We start from the raw sequence: 22,702 nt of genomic DNA on the forward strand, positions 1-22,702 counted from the left end.
CTTCAGTGGACACTTGAAACTCAGTGCTCTATTCTCCATCGACCATTATCCAGTCAGATCAAAATAACACAAGCTTGCAAAAATTATCTTCTATGGTGAATACACTCCTCACAAGTACAAGAAGGTCATCCCTTTGTTCTTCCCAAATCCAAGGCCATAGTGACTATGGATGCCTCCCAGATTGGGTGGTGGGGGCACTTCTTGGGAAGGATAGTCCAAAACACTTGGTCCCCCGAAGAGGCCAACATGCATATAAATGTCCTGGAAGTGAGATCTGTTCTCCCAGTGTTGTAGGCCTTTAAGGACACTCTCCCCACCTGGACAATTGCGATTCAGACAGACAATATGTCAGTGGTCTGGTGCATCATCAAACAAGGGGGAATCAAATATCACCCACTTTGTTGAGAAGCTATGAGATGATCTCATCCAATCAGTTTCTAATAGCATTGCACATTCTGGGGAAATCCAATGTCAATGCAGGCAAGTTAAGTAGATCTATTCTAATGCCTCATGAGTGGTCCCTCAATATAAAGGTTGCTGAAAGAATTTTCCATTGATGGGGACAGCCATGCTATGACCCTTTTGCATCTCCCCTTTACAACAAGTGTAGCAGGTTCTTTGCCCTGATCCCCCAGCTATGGGGAAGTCACCAAGAGATGCCCTACTTCTTGATTGGCCCTCCAGTCTCCTTTACACCTAACCTCCATTACCCCTAATCCACAAATTTCTTCAGAAAGCATCTCGACTGAAGAACACAGTTATCCTCATTGCCCCTTACTGACCTCATCAGATTTGAGTTCCCTTTCTTTTGCCTCATCTTATTTGTCCTTTCTAGATCCTGGACCCAAAGGTAATTGCATGAAAGCCCACAAATTTTCCCCTGGGGTGGTACTCTTGCCCCTCATGAAAGGGGTAGCCGGTGTTTCTCACAGACTCTCTCTGTTCATAATTTGTTCTTAACTATGAAATGTCAGAGTGGAGAAATTCAAATGGTGGATAAGGAGAAGGAGAGAAAGAAGAATGAGAAAAAGTGTTAGAAGTAATAACTGAGGTAGATATGGGAGGTAGAAGAAATAATGAGTAAAAGCAAAGTTACAACTAAGAGAAATGAAAAAGAAAAGGAGAGATAAGATGTGTATAGGTATTAGAGGAGAAGGAGCTAACATTTTACCAGGAGAGCAGTACGTGCAAAGCCAGGAGTCAGAGAGGCATTCTTTTAGTTGCAGTTTAAATAAGTGAACGTTTTATTTTGTTGTGATTGGTGCAGGGATCACATTCAAACTTTTGGTACACAGTGTGAGTATAGATTTTGAACTCAGTTTTTGTAAGGCATATAGATGTTGAGCAGATTTTGTCAGAGGTTTGAAAATGATGACTTGGGAGATATTTTCCCCATAGAGACTCCCTTACTTAAATATACTAATTGTGCAGTAACACAACAGTGGAGAAAAGAAAAAAAAAGTCAATCACCACTACTGTTCAAACAACACCGGCACTGAGTAAACCTTATAATTTTCAGTCAGTCATGATTCAGTCAAGTGTGATTTCAGCCAAATGAGCTTGTCAGTTTTGTTCAGTCCACAGTGATTTAATGAAATGTGATTCAGTCGAAAGAATCAATACCATATATGAATGTGTGTGTGTGTGTGTGTGTGTGTGTGTGTGTGTGTGTGTGTGTGTGTGTGTGTGTGTGTGTGTGCGTGTGTGTGTGTTCAAAACTCTAGTGTATTTTATGTCTTTAACTTAACATAAATGTCTTTAACTGTTGACATTTATGTGTGCATTTGAATTCTACAGATACCATGGTCTCTCTCTCTCTCTCTCTCTCTCTATATATATATATATATATATATATATATATATATATAAAATCTAGTGAGAGAGAGAGATGATGATGAATGATGTTGTTGTTATCTTGAGTAAATTTCTACACATTTCCAAGGAGAGAGCTACAGTGCTTTTGTAAATAATGTATTTGGATACTTTTGGAATCCCAGAAGTTGATGACATTAGATTTGTCCATTTTTCATGGCTCACTGTGATTATATTTTTTCTTTCCTTTGAAGTAAGAGGGATCACATTCAAACTTAGCCAGCAAAATTAAGACACCTGTAGGGGTCATGGTTAGCTGTGGCATAAGTGTCAGCCCATTACGTTTTGTCAAACCTCTTCTTCCATTGTCTTTTGTTCAAAACCTTAGCACACTTAGGAGTCCTGATGTCAGCATTCCCCTTTCAGATGGCATGACTGACATTTCTTGAAATGCCACTCCTTTCCTATCAGAAGCAGTCAGGTTTGTTGTAATTCAACTGCCTTCACACATTTTGCTTTCTGTAGTCATTCATAAGCTTACTGTTTTAGTTTCTGAATTAATGAGGTTTCATTCCTTCACTTTAGAGTAAGTGGTGCAGTGTTCTCTTTTAATGTGTACGGTGGGTGAGCATGTGTGGTTGGGCAAGCGCGCGCGTGTGTGTGTGTGTGTGTGTGTGTGTGTGTGTGTGTGTGTGTGTGTGTGTGTGTGTGTGTGTGTCTGCATGAAAACAGGAAAACACCAGTTGATTTGGGCTCAGTAGCCATGTTTTCTAGAGAACTGGCTGCTGCATCATGGACATGTGACACTCTGGTTTTTGTGTGCATGCGTGTGTGTGTGTGTGTGTGTGTGTGTGTGTGTGTGTGTGTGTGTGTGTGTGTGTAAGTAATTATTGCATATATGGAGTAACACAACTGTGCAGCAAAGCTGGACCGACACTGACTTGAAGCTTTACTTGTGGGATAGTGGTGTCAGTGCAATGGGCTTGCTGCAACATCTGTGAGGTGTCCTGAGTTGACATGTGCCAATACTTTTTACACTTCTTAGCCAATACAGCACTGTTCTGAGGAGGGGGAGTCGAAACCCCACTGTTCACCTACATGTGTAGTATGTGTGTGTGTTTGTTTGTTTGAGTGTGTCTCCTAGTCAAAATGTAATAGACAGCAAGATTTGCAGCTGAGTACTAACAAGTGCTGACTAGGTGATGGGTAGCAGGTGTCATAAGACTGGATTTGAAGAGAAGTGTAGTGACTTTGAGCAAATAGATTTGCAGTGTGTGTGTGTGTGTGTGTGTGTGTGTGTGTGTGTGTGTGTGTGTGTGTGTGTGTGTGTGTGTGTGTGTGTGTGGTGTAAAAGAACTACAGACCAAATCTGTACACATGCTTGCTCCCCTCCTGAGTGAGACACTTGTGTAAGTGCAGTGGACTGCTCCAATAGGTAGGGATGGGAGTCCTGAACTGACATCCATCAATTATTTTCTTTTGCCAAAGCCATTACGGCAGTTTTTTGCAGAGAGTTGGGAAAAACCTCAAAGCTGACTGTTATGTTGTGTGGGTGTGGGTGGCTGTGTGTTTGTGGGGAGTGGAGGTGCTCCTTTGTAAATGTGGTGTTAATGTTATGCATTGTCAAATGGAGAGATTAAGAGTAAGATTGTGCTCAATGTGGTCCCTAGCGATTTTATCATTGCTTGATTGAGACATTGCCCTGTGTTTGTCAGTACATTGTTTGACTGCCCTGTTTGGATTATAGTATCACTGCTACAGCTGCTGGTACTTTGTCAATGCATATGTGTCATGAAGTATGTACATGCCTGAATGATTTGAGGTAGTTGCCATAAAGAACAGATGAGTAGGAGTGTCAGATCGCTTATCAGTGTACCCCGCAAATATCCATAATTTTGGCTTATACTTTTGCTGTGACATATCACAATCCATAATGCTTTTTGAAAAAAGTGTTGGACTCTTATGAACAAATAATGACATTCATTGCAAATAAATACATTTTTTAATTCAGAAAATGAATGCAAATTCATGTAGTCTTATTTTGTGAACTTACTAAATCAGTAGTAGTGTTAATTTGAAAAGTATCTGAATTGGAAACTTTCTCTGTGAGTCTGTTGCTGAGAAGATGAGAGAGATGTTGCAAGTATACAACTGAGACATACTACACAAAACTATTATTTAAAGCATGGCCTTAAATATCATAGTTCAGGTTATGCTATAACAGAATAACTGTGCAAAGATAACCACATGAGCAGCCAAAATGCAATTAAATATAATATTTTACTGTGCACATTTTAAGAAATGGATAGATTGATCTAAACTCTGTATTGATGTGTGTGCTTTTTTTAGGAATAATTCCTGGGAAATGATACTCAGAAGTGAAGAGACATATGATAGAACAATTTTAATGGCGCATCAGGCTGTGATTTGTTTGATGTCTGTTGTCATATAAAGTTGACTAATTAGTTAATCTAGTCCAGCTGGAAATGTGAGACTAGCTCATTGAAGGAGGGGAGATGGGAAGAGTAACTTGGCCAGGAACTTTGTAAAAACTCTTTTTTATCTCAGTAATTTGTTGACACTTTCTCAAGCTTCTTTCAGAGAATGTGTAGTACACCAGTAGCAACAACATTTATAAAACTCAGTGCAGACCAGTCAATGACACATGATCTGCAGGCTCTCAAACTTGTATTTTTTTTCAGTTGTTCCATTCTAAGTCAATGGAAGTGTAGTCTGTGAACAAATGGTAGGGCTATTTTTTCTTACAATTTGAACTCTCATAGTACATTATGGGACAAAACTTAGCTTTGCAAAGGAATCAGGATGTCTGCCCCCATGAGAGCAGACAAGGATAAAAAAATAATGTAAAATTAGGAGTGAGTACTTATTTTGCTGTAGGCAGCTTTGGGAGGTGCAGTAGTTCATGGCAAGATAAAAAATATATGCTCTTTCATAATTTGCCCATAGTGGTCCTTTAAGTGTCATGCCTACAACATGCTAGCTGTAAATATAGCTGTTATAATAATAAAAGTTTCAGTATATCCTACACACAAAACCTCATTGGAGTCAGTCATAAACTGAATTCTTGGTGAGTTGTGTCTCAGTATGTCAGTAGGTATTACAAGTTTAGGAAATAATGGTCCTTTCTTTAGATGACAAATTGTGCTGACTACAGTTGTTGCACCTTGCTCTGTATAGCAGCCCCTCACTAAATGCCCAGGACCTCCACTCTTGAAGTATGAGCAACTTCCTCAGTCTGCATTAATGAAATGTACTTTGTAGGTGTGTATTATAGTCATAATTTAACCTTATATATTCAGTTACTTTCTCACAGTCCAAAATTATCAGCCATGGCCATGAATTTGTCAGTTATGGAGCACCTTTTATTAAGTAAAATGTATACGGTTGCACAAAAATATTAAATGTTATGTTGTCCTATCCCACCTTCATTCTTTGCTGGTTGGGTTCGGAACCGAGAATCGGTTCTGACTCGGCCTTACATAAAAGCTCGAGAGCTTCCACCGGCTCGTGGCTGTACCCTGTCTCATGATGCTCAGGGAAGATTACCCAGATGTTTGCTGCTAAACAAGATCGGGTGCTTCCTCTAGGCTCCAGGCTAAGTGGAAACAATTTCTTCTTTTTCTTGTATTTTTCTACAAATATTTAGTGTGTGTTTGGCTCAGTTTACTATTACAGTTGTTTGATACATCTTTTCTGTCCGTTGTTGCATTGGTACTGTTTGTTGTTGGCTGTCGTCTACCGCTAGGCCTGCTTGCTTTTTCTCCCTATCCCAGACCCAAACTTGCTTAAGTTAGAGAGTTTTTTGGGTCTTTTGCTGTTTAAACTAACTTTTTATTTCTTATCTCTTTATCGTTGGGTAGTCCATTTGAGTTAGAGGGCTCCCTTCGGCCCATTTAACTTAGAGGGCTTTCCCTACCTTCCCCCTTTCCGTTTTCTGTGAGGAGTTTGTCATTTAAATTAGAGACTTCTCCTCTTGTTTCTACTACCTATACTTGAGTTTCTCCTTTAGTGTGTTTACTTTATATTGTAAAAAAAGCTGTTGTGATTTTCTTAGTTCTTTTTTGGCTTCTTATTAAATGATGTCTAAGGATACTAAAGAAACAAAGCCTTTGGGCTTTAAAAAATGTGACAAATGCAGTCAGAAGATGTCTTTGACAGATGGACACACCAGTTGTGTGTATTGTTTAGGTGCTGTCCACCTGCAAGAGTCATGCTCATTCTGTCATGCGTTCAGCTCTAGAGTTTTGATGGAGTGAAAGAATAAGCTGATAGTCAGGGCCTTGTTGAAGGTACCTTTTACTGAGGCTCTAGAAGGGAATCAGAGTCCCTATAAATCTTCCTCTCAGTCTCCATCTTCAAGATCAGAGAAATCTTCAAAAAGATCATCTTCTACGGCCCCATCATTGGAACCTACAACAAAACATGCAAAAGAGTCATCTACAGACCTGAAGGCTTTTGGACCTGAGAAAGCTACCTCTTCGGCTTCCCTAGTGATTTCAGAGCTAACAGAGTTTCATTTTCAGAGCCGGTCCCCAGTTCTGGAACTGGTCTCCTCTGTGTTGCATTCTCCAATCCTTCAATTAGTGAGGTCCTCGACCCTGTCCTCTTAGCCCTCTAGGAGCCTTTCAGATGATGATGTGGAGCGGATGGTCAAGAGGCTTTTACGGATGCCGGCACTGGCTAAGATTCTGCCTACCCTGACCCCAAAGGATTCAGGACCGACCAACATCACTTCCCCTTCATTGATTCCTCCCCCAACCCATGCTGTGGCTTCAGAGCTGGAGTGCTTGGATCTGATTGCAGTGGAAACATTGGTGCCAAGACCTGCTCTAGGTTCTTCGGCTCAGACTATTGCTCCGACCTCTTCAGTTCCATTGGATTTTTAGAAGTTTAGGGGCCGATGCTCCCCCATTGGGTCTGAGGAGGAGAGTTGAGTTGGACAGTTGTTTGACCCAAATCTACCTCTCAGGGCTTTGGCGTGGGTGAGCTTGGCCCCTACATTGGTCTCGGAGCCCACCACCTTGGCTCAGGAGGATTCACCTGATTCCTTGGAGCAGTGAGCTTCCTCGGAGTGGGGCTGTGGTGCATTCAAGGTCATGAGGAAAGTGCTGTCACCTAAGATGGCTCCACTCTCAGATCCTAGCACTCTTCCCCCAGAGTGCCAGAGTCTGTCTCTTTGCCATCCCTCCCTCCCAGACATGGAGACCCGAAGTCCCAGGATGCCCCACTGGGCAAAGCCATCTCTTCTGAAACCTCCCCTGTGTACCCCACTGAGGAGGTCCCTTGGAAGAAGTTATGTAAGAGGAAACATTTAGACTCCCTTGAGGAGCCCATCACTTCAGACACAGACCTCAATGAGTCAGAAGGGACCCCAAGGTCACCCTCTGAGGATGTCTCCTTTGTGGACATCCTAGAGATCCTGTAACAGAGAGGTGGCTGGAAGCCCGTTAACCCTTCAGAGGCTGAGTCTGTGTACCTGGAGGCTTTCGGGTCTCACCCTTCAACCTCTTGTGTGAATCCACCTTTCGACCAGCTTATGGGTGTAGTCAGTCGGAAGGCATGAAGTTCTCCGGATTCAGTAGAGCCTGTTTCTAGGAGGCCAGATAGGTTTATTACTGCCCCCACAGTTAAGGCTTTTTGAGTAAAGGTGTCCTGGTAGATGCTATGATGGTGGTGGTGGCCACCAAGAAGGAATTGTCTGAGACATCCTCATCTGTCCATCCACTGAATAAAGAATCTCGAACGATGGACAGATATGGAAAGCATATGTGTTTTGAGCATCCTTTGCTCTTCTGTCGCTGAACTACCTTACCCATTTCATTAGGCTTCAGAGAGATCTCCTAAAGGAGCTAGGAGATACCCTCCAAGGTTCTGTAGCTGCAGGGGTCTCAGACAAAGTTGCCTTCCAGCTCTCCACCTTAAATTCTGTGGTAAACTTCTCCATGCAACTTATTTCCTATGCAGCAGATTGAATGAGTAGGGCAACAGATACAGGAATTTCCTTAAGGAGGCATTCCAGGATGCTGTTATGCAATTTTGCAGAACCCTTCAAGTTTTCCTTTATTAATGCCCCATTTGACGGCTCGTCCTTGTTTGGGCTGAAAGTTAAAGAGACCCTAACCAGGTGCGAACAAGAGGTAAAGACTTTTTCTGACATTGGAGTCCATTTCTCCCTCCCTACCAGACATTATCCCAAGGTCAGCAGGGAGGAAAAATATGGTTTTGTAAGTCCCAAAGAGCTTTCCCAGATGCACGTGGTGATTCTTCCCCTAGGGGTAGAGGGGGAAGTAACAATGGAAGATGCTGACTACATGGCAGAGGGGGTCTGCAAAACCAGGGTGACAGGGACACCTTCCTTTGTAAACCCTTTCAGTGCTCCTGAAAGGAGGCCCATCTGTCTATCTCTGAAAGCAGTCTAGTGGTCGCTTGTCATTGTATCCAAATGTGTGACTAGAAATCACAAGAGACAAATGGGTACAAACAATCATATCCAGAGGTTATTACATACCCTTTTCCTCTCCCCCATTAGAAAAAAATCAGTCCCAGATGTTCCACCCAGTCAAAGGGATCATGCAACTCTAGAGGTCAAAAAGTTGCTAGAAAAAAAGAGTCATCCAAAATGTCCCCGCAGACCAAATTGGATCTGGATCTTACTCAAGGTTCTTTTTAGTTCCAGAAAAGACAGGGGACTTGAGGCCCATTCTGGATCCCAGCAGACTAAACAAATCCATCAAGAAATCAAAGTTCTGGATGGTGACGCTGCAGTCAATACTCCCCTTTTTGGGGAAAGATGATTGGATGTGCTCTATAGATCTCCAGGATGAGTACTACCACATAAAAATGGAGAGGTGATCCAGGAGACATTTACACTTTCAGCTGGGAACCAGTCAATACCAGTTTTGAGCTCTGCCCTTTGGTCTCACTACAGCCCCCAGAGTGTTCACCAAATGCATGGCAGTAGTTACAGCTCGCTTGAGATGTCTAGGATTCCAGATGTTTCTGTACTTAGACGACTGGCTCCTAACTGCCACCGTCAAGCATCTACTAACAAGAGCGAGAGACACCACCATTCACCTTTACTCCCAGCTAGGCATCACAATAAATTTCGAAAAATCTGCCTTTTTGCCATCACAGCGCATTGTATTTATAGGGGCAGACTTGGATACAAGCGAAATATTAGCCGAACTTCCTCCCGTGAGGATTCAAACCTTATGTCTTCAGGTCAGGAGCCTCTTAACCAAGAAGAAAGTACAGGTGAAGGTTGTTTTGAAAGTTTTGGGTACCATGGTGGCAGCAATAATCCTGATACCTTTAGCTCGCTTACACATGAGGATCCTTCAGTGGCTATTATTCACCCAGTGGTTCATGCAGGAGCTACCCATGTCTCACAAAATTATCATAATGGAATCCTGCAGAAAGGACCTGCTCTGGTGGCTTCACTCCACTCAAGTGACCTTAGGTCAACCATTTGTCCTTCCCCAACCTGTAGCCGCAGTGACGACGGACGCTTCCCAGATAGGGTGGGGGGCATTATCTGGGGAAGACTGTCCAAGGTGTTTGGCAGGAAAGAGAATATCACTTTCATATCAATATCCTAGAGATGAGAGCAGTGCTGTTGGCGTTGCAAGCATTTCAGAACTCCCTTCCACTAGGAACAATTGCAATCCAAAAATACAACATGTCGGTGGTGTGGTATATAAATAAACAAGGGGGAATCAAATCCTATTCCCTATGTCACAAGGCACAGAGAGTATGGCAATGGGCAGTCTCTTCCCAACACTTTCTAATAGCAACTCACATCCTGGGGAAGTCCAACGTGATAGCGGACAAACTCAGCAGAGCTAATTCTGATGCCTGACGAGTGGTCCCTAAAACAGGAGGTTGCAGAAGAGAGTTTCTGCAAGTGGGGCCAGCCTTGCTGCAACCTCTTTGCCACGTCCATGAATGTCAAATGCAGCAGCTACTTTGCCCTAATCCCCCCCTCTGGGGGAGTCACCAAGAGATGCACTTGTACACGATTGGCCCTCGGGTCTACTCTACGCCTTTCCCCCTTTTCCCTTGATATCGAAACTCCTGCAGAAAGCCAGCACATTGGAAAGCAGAATAATACTCATTGCTCCATACTGACCTAGTCAGATTTGGTTTCCCTTTCTATAGTCCCATCTTCTGGAGGAGCCGTGGATTTTGGACCCATTTCCAGATCTCCTGACCCATCCGTCAAGGTCACTCCATCCATCTGTTCAAACCCTCAAGTTGACAGCTTGGCTGCTCCAGTTTCACAAATAGCCAGGCTTCCTAATATTTCTCCTGCAGTAAAACATATATTGATTTTGTCTCATAAGCCTTCAACCAGAAAGTTATATTCTAGCAAGTGGAAAAGATTTTCCTGTTGGGCTTGCAAAAATCATATTGATCCCTTTACTGTCCCCATAACAGCTGTGTTAAACCTTTTGGCTAAGCTTTTTAATGAAGGCACTGTGGCAGCTACTATTCAAGTTCAATTAGCTGCTCTATCTAACGGGGTCTAGGACCAATGCTCGAGCAGCCGTTTCACCGAATGTGAAATGGCCAGGCATACTTACGCAAAAGTGCTTTTCACCAAAGAAGCACTTTCGCATAAATATGCCTGTTGCGGAGATCGCACTACAGTGGGGATAAGGGAAAATTCTCTTTTCCCCACTGTAGTGCGACCTCGGAGTGAGAATATAAAAGTAGGGGGGTGTGGGGGTGCAGGGGGGCTTGCCCCCTGCAAAAACATAAATGTATATATTTTTTTTTAACACACTTTAACGAAAGTGCTTTTTCAGTGAAAGCGCTTTCGTTAAAGTGTGTTCGGTGATTGTGGATTCGGACTATTGAACTTTCTTTCAATAGTCCTAGATCCATCTAACTATCATATTGGGGAAATGGGTCTAAGAATCCTGTCCCACAGACTTTGCAAGGCTTTCTTGAAGGGTACTTTTTTAATGAGGCCTCCAGTAAAGGAACCTCCAGCACCATGGGACCTAAATTTTGTTCTGTCTATGCTGATTCTTCCTCCCTTTGAACCTGCATCATCTTGTGACATGAAGTTTTTATCATGGAAGGCAGCACTATTGGTAGCAATTACGTCCACTAGATGAGTGTCTGAACTTCAAGCTTTGTCAATACGTCCTCCTTACTTGATCATTCACAAAGATAGAGTTTCTTTACGAACCAATCCCTCCATTTTACCAAAAGTATGTTCAGAAGCCAATTTAAATCAATCTATTGATTTACTCGTCTTTTCCCCAATTTATGACAATAAGGCAGAGTATAAATTACATCAGTTAGACATGCATAGACAGTTACGTTTCTACTTGCATAGAACAAAGGACTTCAGAAAATTGTGCCAGTTGTTTGTATCCTTTTCAGACAAAAAGAAAGGAGCCCCAATATCAAAAGTCACACTTTCCAAATGGCTTACAGACTGTATAATTTACGCATATAGATCTCAGAACAGAAAACTTCCAGGGAAAACGAAAGGCCATTCCACAAGAGCTATGTCTACCTCATATGCCTTTCAAGCGGGGCTGCCTATGGATTCCATTTGTGCAGCAGCAGCATGGGTAAAGCCTCACACCTTTATCACTCATTACAAAGTTGATTTGGCCTTCAGGTGTAGGGCCTCCTTTGGGACTACTGTTCTGAAGAGTTTTCTCCATTGAGGCACCCAAGAAAGAAGGTGCTAGGGATGCTGTCCCAACCAGCAAAGAATGAAGGTGAGATAGGATAACATAACATTAAGAAGTTATGTACTCACCATAACATTCCATGTTTGTTGTCCATCTCACCTTCAATCTTGCGTCTCACCCTCCATCCCCCACCTTCCATCCTGGAGGATTGAGTGGTTCTTATTAAGATTGGTTACTATGTCCCTGACTCCCTTCTTGGTCTCTTCTATGATATGGTTATATACTATTACATAATTTTTGTGGTATCTGCAAAAAAGATCTGGGTAATCTTCCTTGAGCATCTTGGGATAGGGTACAGCCACATGCCAGCGGAAGCTCTCAAGCTTTTGTATAAGGCTGAGTCCAACCAACAAGGAGTGAAGGTGAGATAGACAACAAACATGGAACATTTTGTTGAGTACATAACTTCTTATTTCTAAAAGGTTTGCTTCAGACTTTATTGTTTTGGACAATGAAGTAACTGTAAAAAGTATAATGGAAAAATTTGCGTATACCACTGGTGCATTCCAATCCTTCTACAATAGATCATGTTTTAGAATACTCATTCAGTGTTTCTGAATGCATGCATAAATAAATATGTGAAGTCTTGAATCTTGTCATACCAGGCATCATGTTTTACAGGAATACATGCCTGCTTTTTAACAGCTCAAGTCCTATTTACATTATTGGTGCTACATTCATTCTGCTTTTATAGGTTCATAGGTAGGTACTAGGCTATCGGCCCTGGGGCCTATACAAGCCCAGCCAAAAAGGTACCCTGGCTTTTGCCACCCAAGAAAATTATTTTCCTGTGCCACTGTCGAGCAGAGCCACAGAGGTAATCCCCGGGGTGAATTTCCTATTTCCCATCCAATCATCAAGATTTTTCTTGAAGAGTGCTAATGAGGAGCTTTGTTTGATATAGATAGGTAGTTTATTCCAGAGTATGGGAAGTCTCTGGGACAGGAATCTATCCCTCCAGCATGTTCTGTTTATTGTGGTGACAAGGTTTAGGTCCCTAGAGAGTGTAGCTTTGAGGGATTGGGATTTCTTTAAGTGGAGCATGTCCAACAGCTCTGGGTTTGACATAGCTGTATGTTAGGCAGAGATCACCTCTGAGTAGGCGATATGTGACTGAGTAAACCTGGAGTTTTTTGAGACGGTCTGCGTAGGGCACCTGTTTGAGGCCGGTAATCCTCTTTGTGAGGTATTTCTGCAGCCTTTCCAGTTATTGTAGATTTCTTGTGAGGTACATACCAAAAGGGGTGTTGTACTCTATAATGGGTCTAATGAGTGATGAGTAGAGGGGAACAATGACCTCTTTTTTTCTGGATGAGAAACCTTTTGTGATGAGGTGTGCCACGTAGAAGGATTTCCTGACTACTGTGGCGATGTAATTATCAAAGGAGAGACTACTGTCCACCTGTGTCCCAAGGTTTCTTATCACACTTTTGATGTTAAGTATACTACCGCCTATGTTGTACTTCATGGGTACAGAGTTTTTACCAAAGGGGATGACAATGCATTTTTTGGCATTGAGCTTGAGGCCATGGCTTTGACACCAGGCATCTGTCTCAGTGAGGCCCTTTTGTAGGATGTCCACATCGTTAGGACTTTTGATTATGGCTCATAGTTTGCAGTCATCTGCAAACTTCATTAGCCAAAGACCTTCTGTGTTAGCCTATACTTCAGAGAAGTAGATACCAAACAGGAGAGGACCCAGGACTGAACCCTGTGGTACTCCACTTGTCACTGGTCTGAAGTCGGATTTGGAGTCTGCTATTTTCACAGTGTGGGTTCTGTCAGTGAGCCAGTTGGCAATCCATCTTGTGACATAGGGATTTACACCTAGTTTAGTGAGTTTATCTATAATTCCAGAGTGGGGGATGGTGTCGAAAACCTTGGCAAGATCTAGATAGGCTGTGTAAACCACCTTACCCTTGTCTACGGCTTTGGTGACTGCTTCAAAGAAGTCTATCAGGTTTAGGAGACATGATCTGCCTTTTACAAACCTGAACTGGGTGGGATCCAGAGTTGGGAGATTACCAATGTCTTTGTTTATATGTTCCATGATGATACGTTCCATGGCCTTGCAGACCAGGCTCGCCAGGCTAATGGGGCGGTAGTTCCCGGGGTCCATGGTGGCTCCCCCCTTGTAGAGTGGGATAACCGTTGCTGTGCGCCATTCAGCAGGCACAAAGCCTGAGGTGAGGCTATGATTGAACATGGTACTTAGGTGGGGTGCCAGTTTGTTCTGTAGTTCGTGTAGAACGCAGCTTGTGATGTTGTCTGGTCCCATGAATGCTGTGTTCTTGGCTTTGGAGAGTGTGGTTTTTACCTGTGCAGCCATGATTACAGGAACTTTGCATTCTTCTGGTATAGAGATGGGCTTTTTAGGGGGTGAGTGGGGGGTGAAGTTGGCACTGAACCCATCTGCCAGGATGTTGGCAATATCAGTTGGGTCTGTATATTTAGTGCCATTGTGCTGTAACTCAGAGCAGATCTGAGTGTTGCCATTGAGATTCTTGACATAACTATAGAATGCTTTGTGGTTGTCTTTAGAATCAGTGGCGATTTTGTTTTCGTAACTAGCTTTGGAGGATTTTATCAGGGATCGCAGCTTCTTACTGAGGCTGACAAGGGATCTGCTCAACTCGTGGGATTTTACTCTCTTTTGCAAGAGTTTCTTCCTTCTGTTGTACAGCTTGTTTATGGCAGGGGACCACCAGATTGGCTTCCTTTTTTAGGAGGATAGCATCTTGGTTCTGTTTGGGATAGCACGATCCATGCACTCATGTAAGTGCTTATAAAGTGCAATTGTGTAGGATTCAGTAGTCGTAACTGTATTGTCCATCTGCATGGGTGTCATGAAGTTCACCACTTCTGTCTTAAAAAGCATGAAGTTGGCTTTGGGAAATTTTTTACCATGGTTTCCTTAATGGGGGGGTGGAGGCAGGATGTAGATATCTAGGGTAATTAGCTTATGGTCGGATCGGACCAATGAGGCCTTGACGTCAAGTGTGGAACATTGGTCACTCATATTGGTAATGACTAGATCTAGGATATTGTTGCCCCTGGTGGGGGTGTGGATAAGTTGATCCAGGGCATTGGAGTTTATGAATTCCAGAAAGCGCTAAGTGAAGGAGTTGGTACATGAGTAGTTTTCCCAGTTAATGGCGGGGTAGTTGAAATCGCCCATTATTAGGGTGTTTGGTTGAACCCTAATATTTTCCAGTACATCAAGAAAAGAGGAGTGGGAATCCTTGGGCATGGTGGGTGATCTGTAGCAAGCTGCAGTTTGGATTGCAGTTTTGCCCAGAGTTAGTTGCACTTGGGTAACCTCGGCTGCATTATGCTGAGCAACTAGCCTGGAGGTGTGGATATCCTTAATGAATATGGACACACCTCCGCTTTTGGTGTTCTGGTCCAGGTTACATGGCCGAAAAGTGTGGTATGAGTTATAGCCTGGTAGTGCAGGGGTGCTCTCTGGAGCCTTGAACTAGGTCTCAGTCACTGCACAGATATCGATGTTCTCCATTTTAAGGAGTGCCTCGAGTGTGTGCATTTTGAGATTTAGATTTCTAGCATTGAGTAGCATCACGCTCAGTTTTTGCTTGCCTGTTCCTGTTACGGTGGTGAATTTCTCATTTGAACTTTGCCTAAAAAAGGCACTATAGGGGCAGCAAGAACCTTAGCCAGTATCTGGAATCCCAGGGGTGACAGGTGCAGGCCATCTCTGGCAAAGCATCGTGGTCTGTCAACCATGTCATCCCAGGCAGACAGATACTGGATCCCTTTAGAATGGCACCAGAAGCTTAGCCAATTGTTGAAGTCAATCATTTTGTCCTTGTACTGCGGCATCATTCTGGGTGATGGCAGAATGCTTCTCAGGGCTAGGATCATACCTGTATGGGCTACAAGATTGGAGAGCTCTTCCATGTCTCTTTTCATGTAGTCCAGTGAGGTATGTCTCAGGTTGTTCACACCAACATGGACAATGACAGAGTCATATTTGTACTTGTTGTGGAGTGACCTGAGTGCATGGGTTATGTGGCGGATCCTGGCACCCGACAGGCAGCTGACAGTACCCTTCTCCTTGTTTAGCCTGGTGAGTGGGACATCAGTGTGCCTGACTATAGAGTCGCCTATGACTAGTGTATTGGGTACGTTGTTTTGCCTTATTGGCTGTGGTTGAGTGGCACACTGAGTCTGTGGGCTATGTGTCATTTGGGTTGTGTTGGGGGGTGGAGGTTGCTTGCATTTCTGCTTTGGAGGTCTCTGTTGCTTGAGCAGATTATTATTGAGAGCCTCCGCAAATGTTTTTGTGTTTCTATGTGTGGATTTTGGTGGTGTAGATTTAGTGAGACTGTGTGATGAGTGTGGTGTTGTGCAAGTGTTTACCTTCTCCTCTTTGACTGTCAAGTTCAGTCTTGATTGGAGAGAGCTTTACCTCCAGTTTGGCTAGATAAGTGCATCCCTCACAGGTTGTAGTGTTGGGTGGTAGGAGGAGAGGGTTGTCTGTGTACATGAGGCAATTTCTACATTGCCCCAAGATGCCCAGATTCATCAGATAGACAGGAGAGAACACTGGGAGCTGACCCTTGAACATGCCTGAATAAAAAAACTATTTTCCTCTAGATAAGTGAGGAAAGTGAGTACAAGAGCCGTTTTTCTCTAAGCAAGTGAGGAAAGTAAGTACAAAAACTGTTTTCCTCTAGGTAATGAGGAAGGTTGAGTGCTGTAGTAATTAGTAGGTTATTCAGTGCTTACAAGTTCTGAACAAGTGCTGATCACGAATAAGCAAATTCAAGTGCTAAAAGTAAGAATCTATATCTGGACTAAACTAGTTACAGGAAAGGGGGGAAACAAGTGCAAATGTGGGCTTTTAAATCAGAAAGTTGAGAGACATGGAAAAACTGCCCAAACGGCCAATAACTACAATTTCTGGGCCAGAACCACTCCTTATGTGGTAGATAGGTTACCTAGTACTTACCACTCCCACTGATAAGCTAGAAGGTGTCCCTCCAACACAGAAAGCTTGGGGGGCTCAGAAGCTTACATACAGTCCTGGATACAGCAAATCTGAATCTGCACTACACTAGTTACAGGAAAGGTATCTATCTATCTATCTATATATATATATATATATATATATATATATATATATATATATAGAAAAGTAGCTAAAACAGCAGTCAAAACTATTCAAATGCAGTGTAAGCTAGCACACTTGAGTATGTAGCAATGTTAGACCAAACAGTTTAAAAAATGCAATTAAATTAAAAATGGCTAAAAACAATGCAGAAGGAGTCTATTAGGTAGAATGAGGTAAAGAGATGGGACTGGGGGGAGTGTCCCAGATCAAATCTACAGTGGGGACGACCAACTACAAAAGCCTCCAAATTTAAACAACAACACATGAATAGGGAGGGTGGGTATGGGAAAACCAACACCTTCAGCAGAGATCTGAAAAACTATACAGTGAAACAAAAATAACAGTGCACAACTCTGACGTCAGCCAGCAATGATATAAAATTAGTCAAACAACAATTACCAGTACACAACTCTGAAGTGCCAGAAAAATATACTCAGCTCTGTATATCTCCACATAGTTTGAAGAGCACTCTTTCAGGACACAGGAAGGCTCCAGCAATGATTACTTTCCATCAAATGTAGAGTTCACATCTGCCTCACCTCTATCCTATACATATGTAGCTTTGATACCTTCTGAAATTAGTCTCCATGTTTTATGGGTACTGGTGGATCCTGCTGTGTTGCTGCATTCACTACTTCACATTTTAGTCTATACCATATGCTCCTTTATATTTTTCCACATCCATAAGACCCACAGTATAGCACCCTGTGTCCATCCTGTTTGCCTGATTTTGTCTGCTGTCAGTCAGGCAGGACTTGTTGCCTTGATCTATGTATTTATAAAAGCACTTTCCATATTAGTTCTTTGTTAAATTCTGCATGCTGTGCAGCTGGTATTTATATGCAAATCTCATCAGTGATTCAGCCATCATCCTTCTCAGTCCTCTGGTTTTCTAGCAGCACTATCTGGTGACTTAGGGATACAAGCATCTGACATAATCTTCAAGTCTGGTAAGTTGCTTTCTTCCATTTCTACTGCCGCAACTCAGTCCTCAACTTTTCCTTAAATGATTTAACTGTTTAGTCAGTTTCTGCAACATATCTGTTACACTGATACAAAATGAGCTATACATTAAGCTTCAAGGGGTCCCCTCCTGGTATGTATGAAGTTTTTCACTGCCCTGGTCAAAGTTTCCAGGTCATTTTAAATACCACTATAGCTGTTTCTCTCTTTTTTTTTCTCAAATATACGCAATTGTTTCTCAAAAAAGGTACACATACTGTAAAGGAGCTACTTGTCAATAAGATTAAAGAAGTAAATAAATAAATGCATGTTGGACTTGGTTGCACTATTTAACTATGGATATGTGCCATATTTGCAACTAATAAATCATTCCAGTATAGGGAATATAAAGTCTACACATAATATTTTAATGTTAGTCTCTCTGAATCTGCTTCATCATTTATGATGATGTTGGTGGTACTTCTTTTTAAGATGGGGTTTACAGTACTAGTCCATATTATAGGACTATGTATTTTAATAGTAATCTTGTCTTCTGCATCTCCTGGAGTAATCACTGATGTTCCTTCCAGACTGCTATTACTCTTGAACTATAACCGTGGATATGAAAGTCCACATCAGAATGTGTTAAGATAACCTAGCAGACTAATGCATCCTTCAGACATTGATTTTATTTTAACAACCTTTACTATACAATGCGTGACTGTGCATAACTGTTTGCTTGCCACTGAAGAATAATATTTGTTCCTAGTAGATGTTGCATGGTTAGTAGGGATTAAACAAGTAAAATAAGATATGGATATGGCATCTGTAATGGATTGTGTTTTCTCTGCAGGTGACAGACATTTGGCACTCTTGTTTAAGCAAACTGGTAAAAGCTCGGTCATATACTCCTGAAAAGCCAGTGGAAAATGAGGTGACTTTTCAGAGGACAGAAATATCAGCAATGAATGTGGAATGGCTTGGTAAGTTAGTCATGTTTTTAGAGTACTGCAACTCTGATAAAAGTGCCAGTTTAATAGAGGGTTAAGGGTGTCAGATGCTAACAGTCTTCTTCCTGTATTCCTGTGTCTAATTCTGTCATTCTGTATGTGTGACTCTGAGCAAGTTGTTTAACCAGATAGTGCTCCTTTGTCATCCTTGAAAAGAAGCATTTTAACAAGTAAATAAAATAATAAAAACCACTGGTGCTTTGCTTCTAACTGAAATAGTTGGAACAAAATACATAATCATTTGTATCTGCTGCCAAATACCCTGTAAGCATGTACCGCGGTGTAGCTTTCTAATCATTCATAATCTAACAATACATTTGAACAGGTACACATTTTTTCTTTGATTGATTTTTTACTCTATCTAGTGATGCACTGCTGTCTCAACTGTCTGTATCTTTAACACAATATGACTTTTAGATGTTCTAGAGTTTACAGTCCTATTTTGACTATTAAAGGATGACCCTACACTTATATCACTGTTATTTCATTCCCCTGGCTAGCACACTTAATCCACTCATAGTAATTAAAACACTGATTACCACTTAATTTATCTCCCATCAAACGCAGTAACTGCTAGCCAACATCTTATCATGTTTTTGCAACTGATATATCTGTTATTCTGTGTAGACATTAGGCTACGCCCGTGTGATGTAAGTTTCTAAACCAGAATAAATACTGAAAAGTTTTTTTGTTTGCAATTTCTCTGTTGTTACAAGTTCATAGGTTCATACTAGGCTATCTGCCCTAGGGCATTTATAAGCCTAGCCAGAGTTATGTGGCTTTCACCACCCCTTAGGTTGAAGAATACTATACCCATTAGTTTGCCGTGCCTCTGTCCAGCAGTGATACAGAGATGATCCCCGGGGTAAACCTACGATCTCCCATCCACTGGTCAAGATTCCTCTTGAACAGAGCCAGCGAGGTGCTCTGTCTCACATGGACCGGGATTCTGTTCCACAGCATAGGGAGTCTCTGGGTGATGAATCTGTCCCTCCAGCACGTCCTATTTATATCCGTGTTGAGGTTTAAGTCTCTTGCTCTTGTGGCTCTGGTGGATTTGGATTTTTTGAGGTGGAGCATGTCCATTAATTCTGGGTTGGACATGGCCTTGTATGTCAGGCACAGGTCACCTCTGAGCAGACGGTATGCGACTGAATAGAGCTGGAGTTTCTTCAGTCGGGCAGCATATGGCATATTTTTGAGCCCCTTTATCCTTTTGGTGAGGAACTTTTGGGGTCTTGCCAATTGCTGCAGGTGTCGGGTAAGACACATTCCGAATGAGGCAATGTACTCAATCATTGGTCTGATAAGTGAAGAGCACAGGGGAACAATGACCTCCCTTGATCTGGATGTGAATCCCTTCATAATCAGGTGGGCAATGTAGAAGGTCCTCCTAACCACTTTGGCAATGTGAGTGTCAAAAGAAAGGTTACTGTCAACTTGGGTCCCCAGGTCCCTGATAACCTCTTCTGTGCTTAATGGATTGCCACCTATGTGGTAACTTGGGGTTACCTTGTTTTTACCAAAGGGTATGACTATACATTTTTGGTGTTTAGCTTAAGGCCATGGCTCTGGCACCAGTTATCCGTTTCTATGAGACCTCTCTGAAGGATATCTGTGTCTGATGGATTTTCAACTATGGCGCCCAGTTTGCAGTCATCTGCAAACTTTGTCAGCCACAATCCTCCTATGTTTGCCTGCACTTCTGAAAAGTAGATGCCGAACAAGAGGGGCCCAGGACTGAGCCCTGTGGGACACCGCTTGTGACCGGCTTGGAGTCTGACATGGCACCAGCAACTCTAACCCTGTGGGTTCTGTCCTTGAGCCAGTTTGCAACCCATCTTGTGACATATGGGTTTACATTTAAGCTGGTGAGCTTTTCTATGATACCCGAGTGGGGTATTGTGTTGAAAGCTTTTGCAAGGTCAAGGTAGGCTGTGTGAACTGCCTTACCCTCATCAATGGCCTTGGTGACTGTTTCAAAAAAGTTGACCAAGTTCATGATCTGCCCTTGACAAAGCCGAATTGGGTAGGATCCAATGTCTGTAGGTCCCCTATGTCTTTATTTATGAGTTCCATTATGATCCTCTCCATAGCTTTGCAGACCAGGCTTGTTAAGCTTATGGGGCGGTAATTACCAGGGTCCGTAGAAGCACCGCCTTTGTGGAGTGGGACCACAATTGCCGTATGCCACTCTTTGGGTACGTATCCTGTGGTAAGGCTAAGATTAAACAGCAGCCTTATGTGTGGGTTTAGTTCCTCATTGAGTTTGTGTAGCACACAGCCGGGGACACCATCCAGTCCCATTGATGCTGTGTTTTTAGCTTTAGAGAGAGCAGCTCTCACCTGGGCATTTGAGATGATTGGGAGGCTACACTCTGCTGGGATAGATATTTCTCCTTTTGGGGGAGGGAGGGAGAAATTTTCACTGAACCTGTCTGCCAGTATGTTTGCAATGTCTGTGGGTTCAGTGATTTTGTATCATTTTGGACTAATTCTGAGCATATCTGGGAGTTTCCACCCAGATTTCTAACATAGCTAAAGAAGGCCTTATGATTGTCTTTTGAGTCCTTGGCGATTTTTCTCTCAAAGTTGGCCTTGGATGATTTTATGAGTGATCGTAGTTTTTACTAGTATTGATCAGAGATGTCTTCCCTTTTAGGGATTTTGCTCTATCTTGTAGTAGCTTTCTCCTCTTGTTGTAAAGTTTGTTTATGGCTGGGGTCCACCAGATCGGGCGCTTGCCTTTGGTGGAAAGGGTCTTGATTTTATTTGGGATTGCTTGATCCATGCAATCCTGGAGGTGCTCGTAGAAAGCATTTGTAAGAGATTCAGCAGCGTGGGTTGTGGTTTCCAATGGCTCAGGGGCCTTGAAGGATACCACACCAGTCTTAAGAAGTGTGAAGTTGGCTTTTGAGAAGTTCTTCACTGTGGTCTTTTGTTGGGGTGGGGCGGATGTGGATCTCCAGTGAGATTAGTTTATGGTCTGATCTCACCAATGAGGGATATACTTCCGGTGTGGAGCATTTTGTCCCCATGTTTGTGATGATCAGGTCCTAGTATATTTTCACCTCTTGTGGGAATGGTGACAAGTTGTTCCATAGCATTTGAGTTTATGAACGCCAGGAACCTTTGGGCTAGGGTATTGGGGCTTGAGTAATGTTCCCAGTCTATGTTTGGGTAGTTGAAGTCACCCAATATGATGGTGTTTGGAGAGACATTTATACTCTCCAGTGTCTTCAGGAAGGCTGTGTGGGGTTCCTGAGTTTGAGAGGGTGGCCTGTAACATGCTACAAACTGTAGAGCAGTTTTGCCTATGGTTAATTGCACCTGAATGGTCTCTGATGCTTCGTGAGTTGCCACCAGCCTGGAGGTGTGGGTATCCTTGATGAATATGGATACACCTCCTCCTTTTCTGGTACGCTCCGGGTTTTGCGGCGGAACGCATCATATCAGGTAAAACCTCATAATGCCGGGTGCTCTCAGGAGCCTTGAACCAGGTTTCAGTCACAGCACAGACATCGATGTTCTCCATACTGAGGAGGGCTTCGAGGGCGTGCATCTTGATATTTAGACTTCTGGCATTGAGCAGCATTACCCTTAGTTTTTTCCATTATTGTTTTCTAGGGCGTGGGTTTAGAATTTGAGCCTTGTCTAAAAAGGCACTATGGTGGTGGCAAGAGCCTTTGCCAATATCCGAAACCCAGGGTGACAGGTGCAAGCCGTCCCTTGTAAGCAGCGTGGCTTGTCAAGCATGTCATTCCAGGCAGACAGACATTGGATCCCTTAGAATGACACCAGAAATTAAGCCAATTATTAAAACTGATCATTTTGTCTCTGTATTGTGGCATCATTCTTGGTGAAGGTAGGATCCTGCTCAGGGTCAGGGTCATACCAGCCTGGGCTACATAATCTGAGAGCTCCTTTATGTCTCTTTTCATGTAGTCCAGGGAGGTCGTCTCAGGTCATTCACACCGGCATGGACAATGACTGAGTCATACTTGTACTTGCTGTGGAGTGACCTGGGTGCTTGTGTTATGTGGCGGATTCTAGCGCCCGACAGGCAGCTT

General features: G+C 42.9%; 1 protein-coding gene across 2 annotated transcripts in view; it reads left to right on the top strand.

Annotated features, from left to right (window-relative positions):
* ZMYND12 (zinc finger MYND-type containing 12) overlaps window positions 1-22,702 on the top strand; it is a 1,002,866-nt gene that overhangs the window by 709,283 nt on the left and 270,881 nt on the right. For both annotated transcript variants that reach the window (XM_044061779.1, XM_044061780.1), the window contains exon 6: window positions 18,476-18,605. In XM_044061779.1, the coding sequence (XP_043917714.1) occupies window positions 18,476-18,605 (130 nt within the window). The remainder of the gene's footprint in view (window positions 1-18,475; window positions 18,606-22,702) is intronic.

Source organism: Protopterus annectens, chromosome 2.part0 (genome assembly GCF_019279795.1).
Source record: "Protopterus annectens isolate FY-2018-M chromosome 2.part0, PAN1.0, whole genome shotgun sequence".
Taxonomy (NCBI): domain Eukaryota; kingdom Metazoa; phylum Chordata; order Ceratodontiformes; family Protopteridae; genus Protopterus; species Protopterus annectens.